Source organism: Lepus europaeus, chromosome 19 (assembly GCF_033115175.1).
Source record: "Lepus europaeus isolate LE1 chromosome 19, mLepTim1.pri, whole genome shotgun sequence".
NCBI lineage: Eukaryota > Metazoa > Chordata > Mammalia > Lagomorpha > Leporidae > Lepus > Lepus europaeus.
The window spans coordinates 65,982,917-65,999,934 of record NC_084845.1 but is presented as its reverse complement, the minus strand read 5'-3'; the positions used below and the strand labels follow the sequence as shown (position 1 = coordinate 65,999,934).

The following is a 17,018-nucleotide window of genomic DNA, read 5'->3' as shown; positions in this document are numbered from 1 at the left end:
GAGAAGAGCCTTATACTATAAAATTAGTAATGATATTCAAGAACTAGAACCCAACCAGTCTCTCTGGAGCCCACATGTTCAGCCACTATACAATATAGGAGGTCAAGATTGTGTCAGAAGGCGAGTATTGCCTTATTTTAATGCCACTGTCAGGGCATTGGATGTTCAACTGGCTTAATGAAAGGCCATGTGCTAGGTGGCTGCTCTCCTTGCTTCCAAGTTCCCATTCTGTTCCAGTACATAGTGGACATCCGTCTTTGCAGTGTCCTGTCCACCCTTCCTGTGGACTCCTGCTCATCCTCCACGCCAGTCCTACAATTCTGGTTAGACTGCAATCGCTGCATTCTCCCTGTGCACAGGCGGGCCTCAATAGTGCACTAGCAGGGACCGATGACAGAGAGTGGGCCAGCACGGGAGCGGGCCAGCTACACCGGCCAAGCAGGGGCCGTCCCTAGATTTAGGAAGACCAGATGAAGACTAAGCCCAGATGATGCGAGCTGCAGGCGCCATTGTCTGCACTGCAAGGGAGAAGTCTGTCTACAACAAGACAGGCCAGCATGCAGAGCGAAGCAGAGAGTGCGAAGAGGTGTTCTACCCCCTGAGCTCTTGAGTTTGGCCAATCCTGAGGGTAATTCCAACCATGTGAGTCAGTACGTTCTTCACGTTACTTTGCATTGAGTTTTCTCCACCTGCCCTGGAGGTATGCGCAGCATGAAGGTCTACCCCACTTTGAGGCAGGTGGGCATATTCCATTCTGCGTGATCCACAGGAGTTCTCCATCTCCCGAAGATGCACTGTCCGCTGTTTGGTTCCTACCTAAGGTGACAGCCTCTTCCCCTCGGATCCCTCAGGAAGCATCTGCCCTTCCTGGAAGCCGGCCTTGGTCTGGGAGTAAACGCAGTCAAACAGCCCTCTGATGGATGGGCGGCTCAGTCATTCCGTTTAAAACCTTAGTCATCTCTGCACCCTTTCTTTGCTTCGTGGCTCGCCCCTCCCCCATGTCTCAGCGCACACACATCCTGTTAGTCATCAACTCCGTTGATCTGGATCAAATGCTTCATAGGAGTAGGCGGAGCAAGCAGAATGAAAGTTCTCCCGGTTCTTCCTCGCGAAGATCCCACAAATCCAGCGTCTCCTCTCCATTGCTGCTGCCATCACTGGGGGCCGCTGCAATTGGTCTCCCCGCCGTTAACCTCGCCACTTCAAGTCTCTCCTCTTCTAGACGTTGTCTTCTAAAGCACATTTCTGATCGTCACATGCTTTTGATTGATACAGGGTTCTGACCTGCTGACCTGCTAAGTCACAAACATCATAGTCTAGCATTTGAGACTCTCCACCAACTGACCCGCCTTCACTGTGCATGGTCCTGTGACTGCCCAGGGCAGTGCTCTGGTCTCCCACACCCCTCCTGCTGCAGAATTGCCTGCTGTCCACCTTTGCTTCTTATCCCAGTTTAAAATACCCCAACTCCTTTTCTATACGTCTTCAAGATCCATCTGGGTCCTACGTCTTCCATGAAAGATCCCCCTGAACGTGCCAATCCTCACCGAGTATCTCTTTCTGCGAACACTGCAAACAACTGTTGTCTAGACCAGGGTTTTCCATTCCCAGGGAGTAGTTGGCCAGCACAAGTCAAGTCTGTGGTGTTTTTGTAAAACTACTGATTATATATTCAAATTTGGCTAGCATATTATTTCCAAACCCAGTGTCTTTCTTGTCTTCCACTCCCCAAATTACATCCTCATGTTATGGTGGGGGTATTTATTTCCAAGTACAAATTAAGGATCATTAAAATTTATTTTTTTACCTACAGATAGAGAACTGGTTATTATTAATGCTATTATTTAAAGCCATGACCATTGGGAAAATAACAAGAAGAGGAAAAAGAACTGGTATAACAGTTTCCACAGTTGCTAAACCAAATAAGCCTTCTCTTACTTCCACACCCCTTTTTGCCCCTCACCATTCTAATACAGGATTTTAACTGGAAATTGGTATAAAATTTGTTGTGCTGGCAGTCTGACAAACAACATTCCTTGTATACTGCTGTCAGGAGTCGAGGTGGATGCTTATGATCCAAAGATAAAGAAGCAGGAAAAGCCAGTTCTCCAGATGGCCTCAACGTGGAAGGGCACTCCAGCCAGAGGGAACAGTATGTGCAAACCTACGTGTCCTGGATTGAACTAGACCTGAACACTTTACAGTCTAGATGTAATGATGTAATCCTGTAGCGCTTCGTTTAATCAAGAACTGTGACTTGTAAAAGTCCGACAAGCTCTAGGTCCAACCATTCCTCTGGCCCCCTTGCCATCTCAGAAAGAAATGACCTCCACCGAGCCCTGCTGGGCTGGATGGGCTTCTCCGCGAACCCATGATCCTATTTACTCTCACATCGCTCCAGGTGCGCCTCATCCGGACCCATGTAGAGACAAGGGCAACAAGACTCAGATGGACACAGGGACCTGGCCGGCTTCACAGGTAGCAAGTGTGGCAGGGAGGATGCGAGTTGAGGCCACATCACCGCTGGAGAGTGGTTTCTGTGTGTGTGTCTGGGTGTCTGTGTGTTTAGCGGGAGCGGAGTTGGGGAGACCTTGCCTCCCATTCCGGAACTGCCTGCCTCCCCAGGTTCCCAGACAACTGCATTTTTGGTAAGAAGGGTGACCATGACATTAGAAGGAAGAGGCGACCTGAGAACGGGCTTGGACTTTAGGGACCTTGTCCAGGCTCTCTATCCCTGGTGCCTGGACTTTGCTAGCTCTGCACCAATGCGCTGCGCACCTGCGGACCGCGTCACCCCTCCCCGATTCAAAGTCGCCTGTAGGCAGGGTCCCAGTCGTGCCTGCCCAAGAAACCAGTCGAGCGGACTTCGTGAGATGTTGGTGCATCAACTGACCAGCGCACACACTGCGGGGCAGGAGCGGGGGAGTGTGGCGGGAAGGCCACGCCTGGCTCTGAGGACTTTCCGGGGTTTATGCGGCGCCCACGCTGTCCTGGCTCTCCTTGGCGCCCGAGGAAGGGGGCCATTCCGTCCCTCCCCTCCCCGGGGCTCCACGTTTTACCGACCAGCCTGGAGGGAGGGGCCGTGCAGCCCCGAGGGGCCAGGTCTCCGCGAGCCGCGGCCGCTGCCCTCCTGGGGGTGGGGGCGGTGGGCACCCGCGCCGCAGCCCGGTCCCCGCGCCCCGCACCCGCAGCCCCCTACCTGCCTCCCGGCCGCCCCTTCGCGGCCCGGGGTCGGCACGCCCGGCGGGCACCTGGCCCGCCACCCCCGGGGGCCCGCCGGCCGCGGCGGGGCGGGTCCGAGCGCTGCCGGGCTCCGGGACCGGTCCCCCGGGGCGCGGCCCGGCAGCCGCCCCCGCCCCCCCCCCGCCCCGGGGGCCGGGCCGGGCTCCCGGGGGGCGGGGACTCGCCCAGTGGCAGCAGCGTCCGGGCCGGCGGCGGGCGCGGGGCGGCTTCCTGCAGGCGGCGCCGGGGCGAGCCGTTGCCGGCTGCAGCCACCGCCGCCGGGTCGCCGGGTCGCGGGGGCCGCGGTGCTCGGGCCGCGTCCGTGCCTCCCGGGCGCGCTGCGCGGCCGTCGCTGCTGCCCGCGCTCGTGGAGCCGCCGCCGCCGCCGCCGCCGCCGCCGCTGCCGGTTACGCCAGCCCCGCCGCCGCCCGCTCTGATTCTGCGCATAGGCAGCCCCCAAGCCTGTCATTCTGCAAAAACACAGTTTACTCAACACACCACACACACTCGCGCACACACACACACGCGCGCACACACGCGCGCACCGGCCCCCGCGCGCACACGCACGGAGGGCGCGAGCGAGCAGACGCGCACACCCGGCGAGCCAAGTTCCGCAGCCTGGCATGGCTTCTGGGGACCTTTACGAGGTACGGGGCCGCGGGGGCGCGGGCGGCGGCGGGCGGCGGGCGGCGGGGACCGGGCCGGGGCCGGGCCGCGCGCGAGCCGGAGTTGCCGAGCCCGCGGCGGCGGCGGCCGGAGGGCGGCGGGGGCCGGGCGCGCCGCCCGCCGCCTCCCGCGGCGCCCGCGCCCGCTCGCTCTTTCTCTTTCTCTCGCACACACTCTCTCTTACTCCATCTACTTTGCGGCCTTGGAGGGGGGAAGGAGGAAGCCGGGCGGAGCCGGGCGGGGGAGGTAGCGGTCCCGGGGAGGTGTTTCTCGCCCGACGAGCCGCCCCGAGTACAGAAAGTACAGGTAAAAGTCGGCGCCGGACGTGCCGGGAAGGCGGGGGGCCGCGCGGCGCCCGGCGGGGGTGCGGGGCGCGGGGTGCGCGGCCCGGGCTGGGCCGGGGGCGCGGGAGAGCGCGGTGGGGGCGGGCGGTCCGAGCGGGGCGCGGCAGGGGCGAGGCGGGGGTCCTGGGGGACCCCGAAGGGGGCGGTCGGGTGGGAGCTCGCGAGTCACCCGCGAGACTGTCTCCTGGGGGGGGGCACCGGTGCACCTTCCCCTCCCCCCACCTGCCGCCCCCGCCCGGGGCTCGGACGCCCTCGGGGCTGGGGCGTGGGGGCGGTCCTTGCGGGTGCCGTGCTCGCTGGAGGCGAGAGGGGGCGCTGTCGAGGGCCCCCGGTGGCACAGAGGAGAGCCTGGGAGCGCCAGGTGGGCGGTGCACGCCGCTGCGGGACCCGGGACTCCAGCCCTGCCCTCAGCGACCGGTCGGTCACCCTCTGCGGGTACCTGTGTCCAGGTCCGCACAGGTAGTGGCCAGCCCTGGGTGTCGAGAAACCGTCTGAGGAGTGGCATGAGCTGGGCGTCTTTCCAGCAGAAAGACCCATCGACTGGCCAGCCAGCGCTTGCCTTGCCCTGGACAAGCACTGCTCCTGCTGTGAATTTCCGACAGGTGGACGAACCAAGAAGCGACCCCCGGTCCCCGAGGAGAGCCGGTTCCCCCAGGGAAGGCTCAGGATGAAGATGCCGTCTTCAACCAGGAGGCCTTCTTTGTCCAAGAAACCAGGCCGGGGGGCGTCAGCCTGCACCGGGACTCCCGGGCACGATGCGGTCAGGGCTAGCTCTGGCTCTCGAGGCTTTTGGCTCAACTGAGATTCCACCCAGAGTGGCGGAGTTAGCCTTTAGGCCAAGAGAAGGTACCGTGAGCACCATGAGCTGCTTTCTCCTTGAAGCTTTTTCAGATGGATTTGCTGGCTGGCTTTAGAGGGGGAAGCATGGACAACAGGCCAGTGGACATCTTGGCCGCCTGTGTGACCCGGGTCTCTTGGATGGTTCTGGACTTGATGAGGCCCAGTCATGGACCGATAGCCCGCAGGCTCCAGTGGGGCTGATGCAATGGGGTGGAAGGATGGTGTGGGTTGCCCGATCTGCACGCTGTGGTCTTCATCATCCCTGTGCTGGTAGATAGAGAAGATGAGGTTGACTGAGACCTGCTGAGGAAGCCACTATGGCAGATGTGACCTGTGGATCGCCCTGGCGCCTTCCGTGGGCCGTTCCAAGATGGCAGAGTGATTTCTGAAGCCAGAAAACCAAGGCGCAGTGGATGGCAGGGTTGATTGACCTTGCTGAAGCATAAGCCACACTGTGAGGACCTTGGCCAAAAGAAGATGAGGGCAAAGCTGATCTCGCTGGGATCATGGATGTTTCTGCCCTTTGATGTTGAGTCCTTTTCTGCCCTGGTGAGAAGTTGCATTGCAGAGGCGTTGAGGACATATCAGGAGCCGTCGGTATTCCCCCATTTAACGTTTGGAACGATGAAACCCCTGGGGATAATTTCTTGTTTAATGTTCATCTGATTCCGCTGGCCTTAACGTTGGTAATTATAGTGGCCAGATGAGTCTGTTAAGAGGAGAGTTTTCACAGTGGCCTTGGAACTATCGGCTCCTCAAGAGTTCTCACTGAAGTTCAATAAGCAGGACAATAATAATAACGACTTCTGTGATACTGGATAATTGCACTAGATGTAAAGTGGTTTTCCCGTGGCCAATTATTTGCATAATCATTACTAAAAAGGGCTAAATTGCATTACAAGAATACCAGTGTCACCATCTTTATAGCCTGTGTCTACGTTACATAATATAAACTCTGGAATTTAATTTGTTGTTCAAATTTAACTTTAAAAACAAGAAGTGCTAAGTGTACATTAGCATATATATATATTTCTAAAAACCTGCAGAATAGCTGTATGCATAAAAATAGGCCATTGATTTAAGGAAAATCTTGGAATATCCAGTACATTGACTTTGAAAGAAAAAAAATATTCCAAATTAAAGTCTAACTCTAATTAAGCATTGTACTTGAACATACCTCAATGGCTTCTTGTAACCTTCAGCCAAGAAACCACATTTCGTGTGGCTAAGGGTTACTACATTTGTCGTTGATATTCTACACTTGGGTGTCTGCTGACATCATCTTTGACCCTTTGTGGTGAAGAAGAGACTTGGGTTGTGAAGAGTAAAACACCTTCAAACAGCATTGTAACGGAATCGGGGCCGTCTTCAAAGTCACTGGAAAATCACAACTTTAGGTAACGTCAACTCTCATAGTGAGGAAACATGGACTCCAGCTCAGTTTCCAACATTTTGGATCTTGATAGATTGTTCTGCGTTGCTTGTCCTAGGGTGGAGTTCTCAGCGTGTTCTGAAGCGATACGGCCATCACTTATATGAAGGTGATTTTAAATGTTGGCTGGTGTCTTAGAGACGGGTATCTACCTGGGTGCAATGTCAAATGCCTTACCCAGATGCACTGGTCCATATTCTGCTAAATATGCGGTCATAAAGTGGCTGCCAGTAAGCCAGGTCTAGGAGAGAAGAAGAATGTATTTGAGTACTTTTAGATGGAGCATAGCATCTTCATTCTCCCTCACACTTAGGAATGTGCCTCCAGTAGGCATTGGAGTGTGCGACTTCAGGATTCTCATCATGCCTATACTGAGATGTTTGGATATCAGGAAGTCATCAGTGAAACAGGAACTCAGTTTTCTGGTTTTGTTCATCTCTGGGTCTCCAGCTTCTTGCACGTTTGTGGCTGGAATCAGTGACCAGAAGACTCATTTAAGAATGCATCAAGTTCCTTGGGTGGCCTTTGTTACCCTTACATTCAGTGTTACATTCTTTTCTTCCTACTTCATGGTCTCTCAATGGCGGTGAAACCACCAGTAGGGTGGCAGAGTTCTCTCTGTGGAAGGCAAGTTGCCTGAGCCAGAGGGCTGCGACGTGCTACACTAGAAGCCCCGAATTTGTGCTTCAACCGTGTGAATTTCCTTGCTGTTGAATGGTATTTTACACCCCTTCCTCTGTGATTAGCTGGTGCTGTGGAGGAGGTCTCCCCTTGGTTGGTGAAGTCTGAAGAGTGCTGGGTATGTGAAGGGGAAGTCCGTGGTGGCCAAGTGGAAACTTGAGGTGGACTTGACAGTTTTTTCTGTGTCAACATTCAGCGTATTTATACTTTCCAAAGTTAAAGGATGAAATGTCGTAAGGATGTGAGATATCTTTCTTTTGGGATTGACATGCATCTCTGCCTCTATACATATGTATCTAAATAGATCTGTGCAATTATGTGTATAATGTATAAGAAAATGCTTTCACTCCATAAAAATATTTATTAATTTCAAATAAAAATAATTTTTTAAGTTTGTTGAATGAAATCTGTAGTTAAAAATGGACTGTGGAACAGGGTGAGTGTCTAAGTACTTTCAGGATAAGACTCTTGATGTGCTTCCCATTCTGCAACCATCATGCTCCTCAAAATAAGAGAGCTCATGGGAAAAACAGGATTGAGGTGGATCAGTGGATACCTCTTGAGCCTTGTAACCAAAACTCTTGACAAAAACAAAAGCAGAGCTAATAAAAATACAGTGCAGTTGAATCTCCACTGTCTATGGTTTGTCCTTAGCAAGGTGGTCCATCCTTCAGGTCCACCCTGAGCTTGTGTTTTCTCCTTTGAAAGATCCCACAGGGTCTTCCCTTGTGATAGAGATAATTTTCATCAAAAGTAGCTCTGGTCCAGGGGGTGGCATTCTTCATTTATCCTGATGGGGAGAAATGCTTTTGTAGTTTCTTCATCTGCCCTTGCAGTTTTGCCATGCAGGTTAACACGGTGGAGATCTTAGTGGTTCTTGAAGCCACTACATTAGCCACCATTCACAACAGAGGGAGACACTTGATTGTATTTACAGTTTTGCTACAAGGCTGTCGTATATTAAGCCGCTTTCTTTCCTCGTGAGTGCTTACCTATGATTGCTTCAAAATGGTAAAAAGTTAGGAAAAATTGCATATGAATCATCATAATTTACCTGTTATATCAGTATCATTCTCCTACTTAGAGTTGGATGGATCTTTGGCATATAGTAGACACCCAATGAAAATGTAATGCATGTATGATTCTCCCATATTTTGAGTGTTATTTCAAATGATCTCCTGTGGGTAGGCATCAGCTTATTTGCAAGTAGACTTGAGTGTTACGTTGCTCCTTACTGCATGTAGTCATTTCTTAGGGGCTTAAACTGCCTTGAAAAGAGTTGATACGGCTGTTTACAGCCTGATCGATTGCTGAGCGATGATTCAGGCCCGTTGCTATTAAGATCTTAAGTACTGGAGACAGACATTTAGATTCCAAGGATGTGGGTCCGTCTGCATCTCTTGGATGGTGAAGAGAGGTATAGATGGGACTGACTGCTTAGTGCTGGCGTTCATTTGTCCATTTTATATTCTAGGCCACCAGGCAAAGCCAGGAGTTAGGGAAGTGATGAATGTGCCTTCCATGAGCTCATGGGCTAGTGGGAAATACTGTTAAGAACAGGCAGTTGATGGTGCTATGGGGAAAGTGGGGGTTCTCCAAGAACAGGTTGGGGGGAAGTGTGATCCTGCCTTAGAGGAATGAGAGAAGGCTTCCCAGAGGTGATTGAAGAATGTAAGCTACACAAAGAGCATCATCAGATTTGCAGGACTTGGTGAGATTGTTATTGTGTTTCTTTTTGGAAGCAGTTTATATTTATTGTTGTATTTTTTAAAAATACAAGTGAAACTGGTGTTAGGCCTAGTGTTTAAGATGCCCATATCCTATACCAGAGTGCCAGGATTTGATTCCTGGTTCTGGCTCCTGATTCCAGCATCCTGCCAAGGCAGACTCTGGGAGGCAGCAGATAATGGCTCAAGTTGGGCCCCTGCAACCCACGTAGGATAACTGGATTGAGTTCCTAGATCCTGACTTTGACTTGACCCAGTCCTGGCCATTGTGGACATTTGGGGAGTGTGTATGTGTGTCTTTGCCTTTCAAATAAATGAAAAAATACGGGCAAAAAGAAAAGCAATTGTAACACCCAATGTAACCATTATTATGTGTTAAGTACATAAGCAGTGTTTAATAAATACTAATGTGATACTTGTATTAATTTAAAATCATGGCTTTTTTGGTGTAGAGGAAAGGTAAGACTGGAATTGCCTTTTGCACATTTTTATGTAATTAAAAAATCAAATTGGAAAATAGGATACATATTATTTATGTTCACTTTACTTCATTTAAATATGTGTGTTAATTATGAGTGTTGCCTCATATTCTAAGATATTCCGTTATAACTTTTAGTGACAGGTAAATATTCCTTTGTGTGCACCATTTTCCCTTTGTTTGTCCCCAGTTGTTTGACATCTAGATTTTTTCCACTTGTAAACCTTATAAACCTTGCTGTTATGAAAATCCATAAATGTAATTATTTGAATGCATATTCTACAACTCTCCTCAGGATAGATTCTGAGAAACAAAATTGCTAGGTTGAAGAATGTGAACATTTTTAGTGCAGATGATAACATAATCTCTGATTGCCCTTCAGAAATAGGTAGTAGATTAGATTGGAAGAAGACTACAAGCAGGGTGACTCGTTAATACTATATGCTGTTTCTGTAATTGAGATCATGGTGGCTTAAAATAAGAGTGTTAATAGGGATAGAGAGAAATGGATGGAATTGGGATTTGAAAATAACGCTGTTTCATGTTAGCCTAGATTATGTTTTAGCAGCATGTGATAAAAGTATACAATAACAGTGGTTTACACAAGCTTTATTCTTTTTTCATGAAGTAAGTTTTGGAGTTGGGCAGTGTAGTATTGGTATGATGCTCTGGGAGGTTCTCCTTTTGTCTTTAACTCTGTCATTATCTGCTGTGTCTTTTCTCCTTGCATGGTCCAATGTAGTCATGAAACTGTATCCTTTTTGTGAGCATATAGAGGACAGGCTGAAGTATGAAATCGAGTCATTTCTCCATATGCAGCTGTCTGGAAGTTGCAGCCCTTTCTGTTTCTTCCTTATTGATCAATGGTTATGTTTCCAAACCTAGCTGCAAAGGAGTCTGGGTGGAAATGTCATTTTCAGCTGTTGTCTCCCTTCCTCTCTTCAACTAAAACTCAGTTGACAGTATATGAGCATTAAAGGGAAGTCAAGTTTAGGGATAATTTTGAGGTTTTTGTTTTAGTTCATTAAGTGGATGGTGGGACTGGGGAAGACGTATTCATTGAGGGAAGTGGAGGCAGTGGAAAGAACAATCAGTTTTGAGTTTTTGTTCTGTTTTGAACATGTGCATATACACATCTGGAGCAGTAGTCATGTGAGCCTGGACATCAGTAGCAATATCTGGCAAGAGATAGAGATTGACGGTCACTAGTAAACAGGGAGTTAAATAGGGGGAGGCGTCCAACGATGGAGAAAACGGCATTTTAGAGGTGGAAGCAGAGAAGATCAGATTGACAAGGAAGTAGCAAGAGGTAGAGAAGAAACACCAAGAGGCTTTGGGGTACAGAAGGAACTGGGAGAGTCTGTTTTAAGAAAGAGGCGATGGCCAGTAGTGTCCTTCGGATTGAATAGCCAGGGAGTCTTTGGTAAGCTTGAGGCGCATCCATTACAGATTGTGCACTGGTAGGTTGAGGAGGGCTTAATTGCAGCATGATGACGACTTGAGGGTATGCGTCGAATGTGGGTATAGAGACGTCTTGTGTGGGCAACTCTTTTAGCAGTCTTGCATGTAAGGGCGAGGAGAGAGTGAATATATTACTGAAGGTGAGGTTTGAGAACAGATCAACCATCCCATCCCCCACCCAGTTCTATGCAGGCTCTTCTTTCAGTGACCTGACTGATGTAAGTTTGTGGTGTAGACTTTGGGTTATTGGATTTACACTCTTAGAAGAAGTGGTTTTCCTTAAATCCTATGCAGCTTTCTGCTGATGTATGACAGTTAGGTTTGACATCTTCAGTGGTTTTAACTGGTGAAAAAAGCCAAACATGTATAATACAGTCATACAGAACAATTCTTTTTTTTTTTTTTATTATTATTATTTTTTTTTTTTTGTCAGGCAGAGTGGACAGTGAGAGAGAGAGACAGAGAGAAAGGTCTTCCTTTTGCCGTTGGTTCACCCTCCAATGGCCGCCGCGGTAGCGCGCTGCGGCCGGCGCACCGCGCTGTTCCGATGGCAGGAGCCAGGTGCTTATCCTGGTCTCCCATGGGGTGCAGGACCCAAGGACTTGGGCCATCCTCCACTGCATTCCCTAGCCACAGCAGAGAGCTGGCCTGGAAGAGGGGCAACCGGGACAGGATCGGTGCCCCGACCGGGACTAGAACCCGGTGTGCCGGCGCCGCAAGGCGGAGGATTAGCCTAGTGAGCCGCGGCGCCGGCCACAGAACAATTCTAAATAAAGTTGACCAAGGAAGAGGACTTGCTGAGCTGAGGACAAGGAGATAGAAGTTTTCATCAATGGTTTGTAGCAGCAGCGTTTGTCTGAGAGTGGGGTGGGCAGAAGGGTGTGGTGATGATCAGTTTGATGAGTTAACTTGGCTGGCTCCAGTCCTCGGTTATTCAGTGAAATGCTAATGTAGGTGTTGCCCTGAAGGTCTTCTGATGATGTGATTAAAGTCCATAAGCAACTGGCTGTAAGTAAGGGCGATTATCCTAGCGAATCTTGCTGGCCCTGAACCCGTCAGTTAAGAGGCCCTGAGACCAAACTGAGACGTCCTGATGAAAAGTGGCTCTCCAGTGTATGTCTGAGAGTTCCAGGCTCCCCTTCCTGATGACCCATCCCGTGGATATGGTTGGGTTTCTCGTCCACACAGTAACGTTTGATAACAGTTTTCAGCTACACAGTGTCTTTTACTTTCTTGATTGTTTTTGGTAGCCTGTGCTGTAAAACAATGCCTGTTCTGGTATTGGAAACCCTGCTGATTAAGTTGATTATGTCTTCAAATGAACACCTTGCTTCTTAGTTGTGGTCATCTTATTGCTGCCGTTATCTTGCTTGTGTGAAGAGTGGCAGGCCTAGAGCTCATGGCTCTAGGCTGGAACTGGTGACTTCAAGAACCTGCCAAGCCTAGAGTGATTTGTCATGTTGGAGTTGTTCCTGAAGCCATGTGCAGGGTGGCAAGCGTGGGTGATCCTGGGCTTCATGGGTCTATCCAGGCCTATCTTGGGTCTGAGGTTCTTCCTGCGATGAGTTAGTCTCTGGCTCTGGTAGGTGAGTGAATGGTCCTGGTCTTGGTCCTGATCCACCCCTTCAGTTCTTTGTCATTCTTTGACACTACCCAGCTAGCTTTAGCCAGTGGGTGGAAACCATTATGTCCACAGGTCACACTGCTCCGATGAAAGGCCCATCCATTGACCAGGCTTTGTAAACTGATGGATTCCTTAGAAGGCTTGGAGGACCATTGGTTTGGCATTTTCTTTTTTTAATAAACGGCACTATTTTCAGGTTACTCCCTCTTGGCTCCAGTGCTTCATTTCTCCTCAAAATCAATTGAGACATCACCAGTATTGACACATCACCAGGTTGCCTTGTAACTGACTTAGTGGGTTACATGGACATATCTGTGGGACAGGCTGTGTCCACAACTGCCATGCCAGGAATTCCCCTACCAAAGCGCCACTACTCTAGCTTCAAGTTCTCAGTTGGGGAATTTTCCTGCTTGATTTTCATTTCCTTGTCTTCTACTCCAGTGTTTTAAAAATTATGTCTTCCCAGACTTCATTAAAAAGAAAAAAACTAGCACCTACACAAATGCCAGGTTTGAATTTTATTTTAGAAATTATTCAGTGGCTGGCGCCACGGCTCAATAGGCTAATCCTCCACCTGCGGCGCCGGCACACCAGGTTCTAGTCCCGGTCGGGGCGCCGGATTCTGTCCTAGTTGCCCCTCTTCCAGGCCAGCTCTCTGCTGTAGCCTGGGAAGGCAGTGGAGGATGGCCCAAGTCCTTGGGCCCTGCACCCGCATGGGAGACCGGGAGAAGCACCTGGCTCCTGGCTTTGGATCAGCGCGGTGCGCCGGCCACAGCGGCAATTGGGGGATGAACCAACGGAAAAGGAAGACCTTTCTCTCTGTCTCTCTCTCTCACTGTCCACTCTGCCTGTCAAAAAAAAAAAAAAGTTATTCAGTCATTCACCCATCAAATATTATATGTCAACTGTGTGCCTAAAACTGTGATGCTGTTGGGGCTGCAGCCATGAGTAGCTTTTAAATTCTCATTTGGAATATAATAATTGAGAAACTAAACCCATGCATACAATTATATGAATTTTTTTTGGTAAATGCTGGAGTTTTCCATGTTTTCAGGAGAAGCCTGGTCGCCTTTGTTCAGCTTCATGAGCAGGCTTTTTTTTTTCATTTTTTTTTGAAAGGCAGAGTTACAGAGATAAACAGGGAGGGAGAGAAAGGGAGGTCTTTTATCTGCTGGTTCACTCCCCAGTTGGCCACCATAGTCAGGGCTGGGATGGGCCAAAACCAGGAGCCAGGAGCTTCATCTGGGTCTCCCACATGGGTGCAGAGCCCCAAGCACCTGAGCCATCTTCTGCTGCTTTCCCAGGTGCGTTAACAGGAAGCTGGATTGGAAGTGGAACAGCCAGGACTTGAACCAGCATCCATAAGGGATGCTGGTATCACAGGCAGTGGTTTAACCTGCTACACCATGAGGCTGGCCCCCAGAATATAGCTTTTTCCACCATCTCTGGACATATCTGGGAAATTCTGTATTAGCAGAGTTGTGGGTCTGAAATATTCTTTCAGAAATTCAAACCTATCCTTATCTCCTTATTAAAATGAAGCCTGCAAATAGAGTTTTACCGTGTAGTCGCCATATTCAGTTAAATACCACTCACAGTTCAGGTGGTGGTGGTTGGTGAATGTTCTGGAGGTTGTGTCTGATCAGTGTGGGCTAATAATGCATTGCCCCACACTTTGTATCCTTATGTTACATACAAGGTAGTGTTAGGGTTGTTGAGAATTTGTGTTCTTCCCTGACGACTTAAATTTGAGAGAAGGAATGGGAACAGTTATCTATTATAGGTTCAAATATGAAGCAAATACTATCTTTTTCTCTTTTGTCAAACTTCAGGATCAGTGAGAACAAACAAACAAACAAAAGATCCTGAGATGCCAAGACAAGGTGATCAAACCAAACCAAACCAAACTTACTATCACCTACACCAATTTTTCATAGCAAATCAAAGAAAGTTATTTACAAGCAAACCAGATGCAGACAGAAAGGGACGGACGTCTTGGACCTCATTCGAGGGTTTTTTTTTTTACTGTTAATAAAAATGGGCTTTATCATTTTCATAACTTAACTCACTAATAAGCAAGTGTCCTGAGGCAGGTTTGCAAATGACATCTACACTGAGAAATTACCACAGGTGCCTCCTTTGACCTGTAGGGATCCTGAAACCACTTTGACAGGGGCATGGTTCCACTGCTGAGTTCCATGAGGGCAGGGATCATGTCTGTGTCCCTCATGCTTGCATTTCCAGCTTGTGGCCTTTCAGTAAACAACTCGTGGAATGGATGATTGAAGACGTTTGACACCATTGCTTCTAGACCTTCCTGGCCTTCTGTGCAGTGAGCTTCCTTCTTTGTTTCCCGTGTGACTGTGTTCTCTCACTTTCCTGAGAAGATTCTTCCAGATGGTCCTTAAAATTCAAGTGTCCATTTTTCCCCCTCCTCCCATCAGACCCGTGTAGATACATTAGACAACAAAAGTGCACGAGAGCACACTGAAATCTTTAAGCCATTGCTCCTCTTTATGAGTGATGACTGTACGAGAGTCGCCATGGTCTGTTGAGCTGTGCAACTGGCAGCCCCTTTCACACCACACACACACAACATCCAGAGGTTTGCAGTTGCCCTTGCCATTCTTGGCTTTGCCTCTTACCTAGCCTCAGTGTCTTGGCCCAGTTTGATATACACCACCCAGTGTGGATTGGTTTGCCTGGAGACAGACCCTGAAATGGAGGGTTGTGTCCAGAGGGTTTAGTTTAACAATTGCCTTTGAGAGGTGACACCTGTAAGGACATGGGGAGGGCAGGATCAGACAGGTGGCAAAGTGACATGCAGTGAGGTTACAGTCAAGGTCTTGGCTGATCATGGGCAACTGTGGAGCTGTGATGGCCCTTCAGAAATGTCCCACAGCAAGGAAAGGTTACTGGGTCCTTATATCCCTGCATCAACCAGCCGTTACTGGTAGATTGTGCTGAGAGCGAGAGCGTGCACTCTTGGGCAGAACAGTGTCCTGGTTCAGAGGGCAAACCTCCTTGAGGGACACACCTGTGAACCTTTGCCAGCAGAGATCTTCCTAGAGCCTTAGGGATGGGCACATCAGCCCTGGAAAGGAGACGTGGGTGGGAATATATCACCCACTACGTCATCTCTTCTTGTCATTCATTGATTGGTGAGTCTGTCTGGGCTGGATCCCCAGGAATTCATGCCCATCACCTTGGTTACGAATGTCTCTTGAAGGCATCATTTGTCATTTGCCAGCCTCTTGGGGCAGGCTGAGTGTGAGTACTTACAGGCTTGCCATGTACCAGTGTTACACTGTGGTTGCCTTGACTCCTCATGCAACACGTAGCACATGCTCCTACACATCACTCTCATTGGGTCTCTACTCCTTGTTCTTGACACGTTTGCCTTGAATGATCCTCTGCTCTTCATTTGCCGTTCCATTCTCATCTGCTCTGCCTGTTTGGCATCTTGCACTTTGTTGTGGCGTTGTCCTGTGCTTTGTCTGTTCTTTATTTGTGCTGCAGAGATTGTGTGGAGGATTCCAAGTCCTGAGCTCCAGAACTGTCTATATAGCTAAATTTGGACTCTTTAAACTCAAAATACCCAAAGTTGTATTTAGGACCTTCCTTCTGGGTTTCTAGCCTCAATAGCACCTCTGTTTACGTTCCACAAGGTAGAAATATAACTTCCTTTGTTTTTCCCAGACATTAAGCTGTGTTCTGTTGAGTCAGCCTCATGCATACTTCTTATAGCTATCCTATCTTATTCACCCTCCCCACTTTAATGCAGGAGGAAACTCCCATTGCTTGGGTCATGCAGCAATGTCTATTCTAGTCCACTCCAGTTTTTCTTGATACCACATTTATAAGATCCTTCTAAATTCGCCATCTTATCATGTCTTCCTCCTGGTGAAATACCTTTAAGTGGTATGTGTACTTGTTTGTGATTTGATTCCTTCTCAAACCCGTCTCTGTTGACAGCATGTGTTACAGCCAGAGAGACCTGCATTCAACTCCTTGATGTTCACGTTCTCTCCTTCAGTCATGCCCTTCAAAATGATGGGAGATTCTGCCTGTTCCCAACCACTGCCAAGTTTTTGCTTGCTTCAAGCCTGCTCATCCTTCATTTCTCAGCTTAGATAGTGCACTCACCAAGGGCTTATGTCATCTTTGGGGTCCTACAGAGTGCTGTTCTGCTCTTATAACACCCACTCAAATATGTTGTGTTATAGTTTATTTTCAACACCTGCCCCTAGGTTGCAGGCTTTGTGAGGGCAATGATTCTGTCTTGTTCCGTCTTTAGTACCTAGCACAGTGCAGGACTCCGGAAATACTCTATTGAATGAAAGAACTAGTATATTCAGATCTTTCATTTATGTGGAATTTGTGATTGTCTCAGATATCTCTATAGTCCATTAGGTATGATGCTTAAACTCATTTTCAATCTTTCAGTTCTCATTAACTCCTCAGTTAATGAGACTTTCAGCTTTCTGTGTCTTTATTAATCAGTGGATATTGTTTTCCTATAAGCCAAATTCAGTTGAAGCAC

The 17,018-nt window shown here is 49.1% G+C and overlaps 1 protein-coding gene across 1 annotated transcript in view; it reads left to right on the top strand.

The window, feature by feature from the left end:
- The first annotated feature begins 3,623 nt into the window (after positions 1 to 3,623).
- Positions 3,624 to 17,018, top strand: part of CDYL2 (chromodomain Y like 2) — a 203,841-nt gene continuing 190,446 nt past the window's right edge. The window contains exon 1 of the mRNA XM_062177207.1: positions 3,624 to 3,869. Within this exon, the coding sequence (XP_062033191.1) occupies positions 3,846 to 3,869 (24 nt within the window). The 5' untranslated portion in view covers positions 3,624 to 3,845. The remainder of the gene's footprint in view (positions 3,870 to 17,018) is intronic.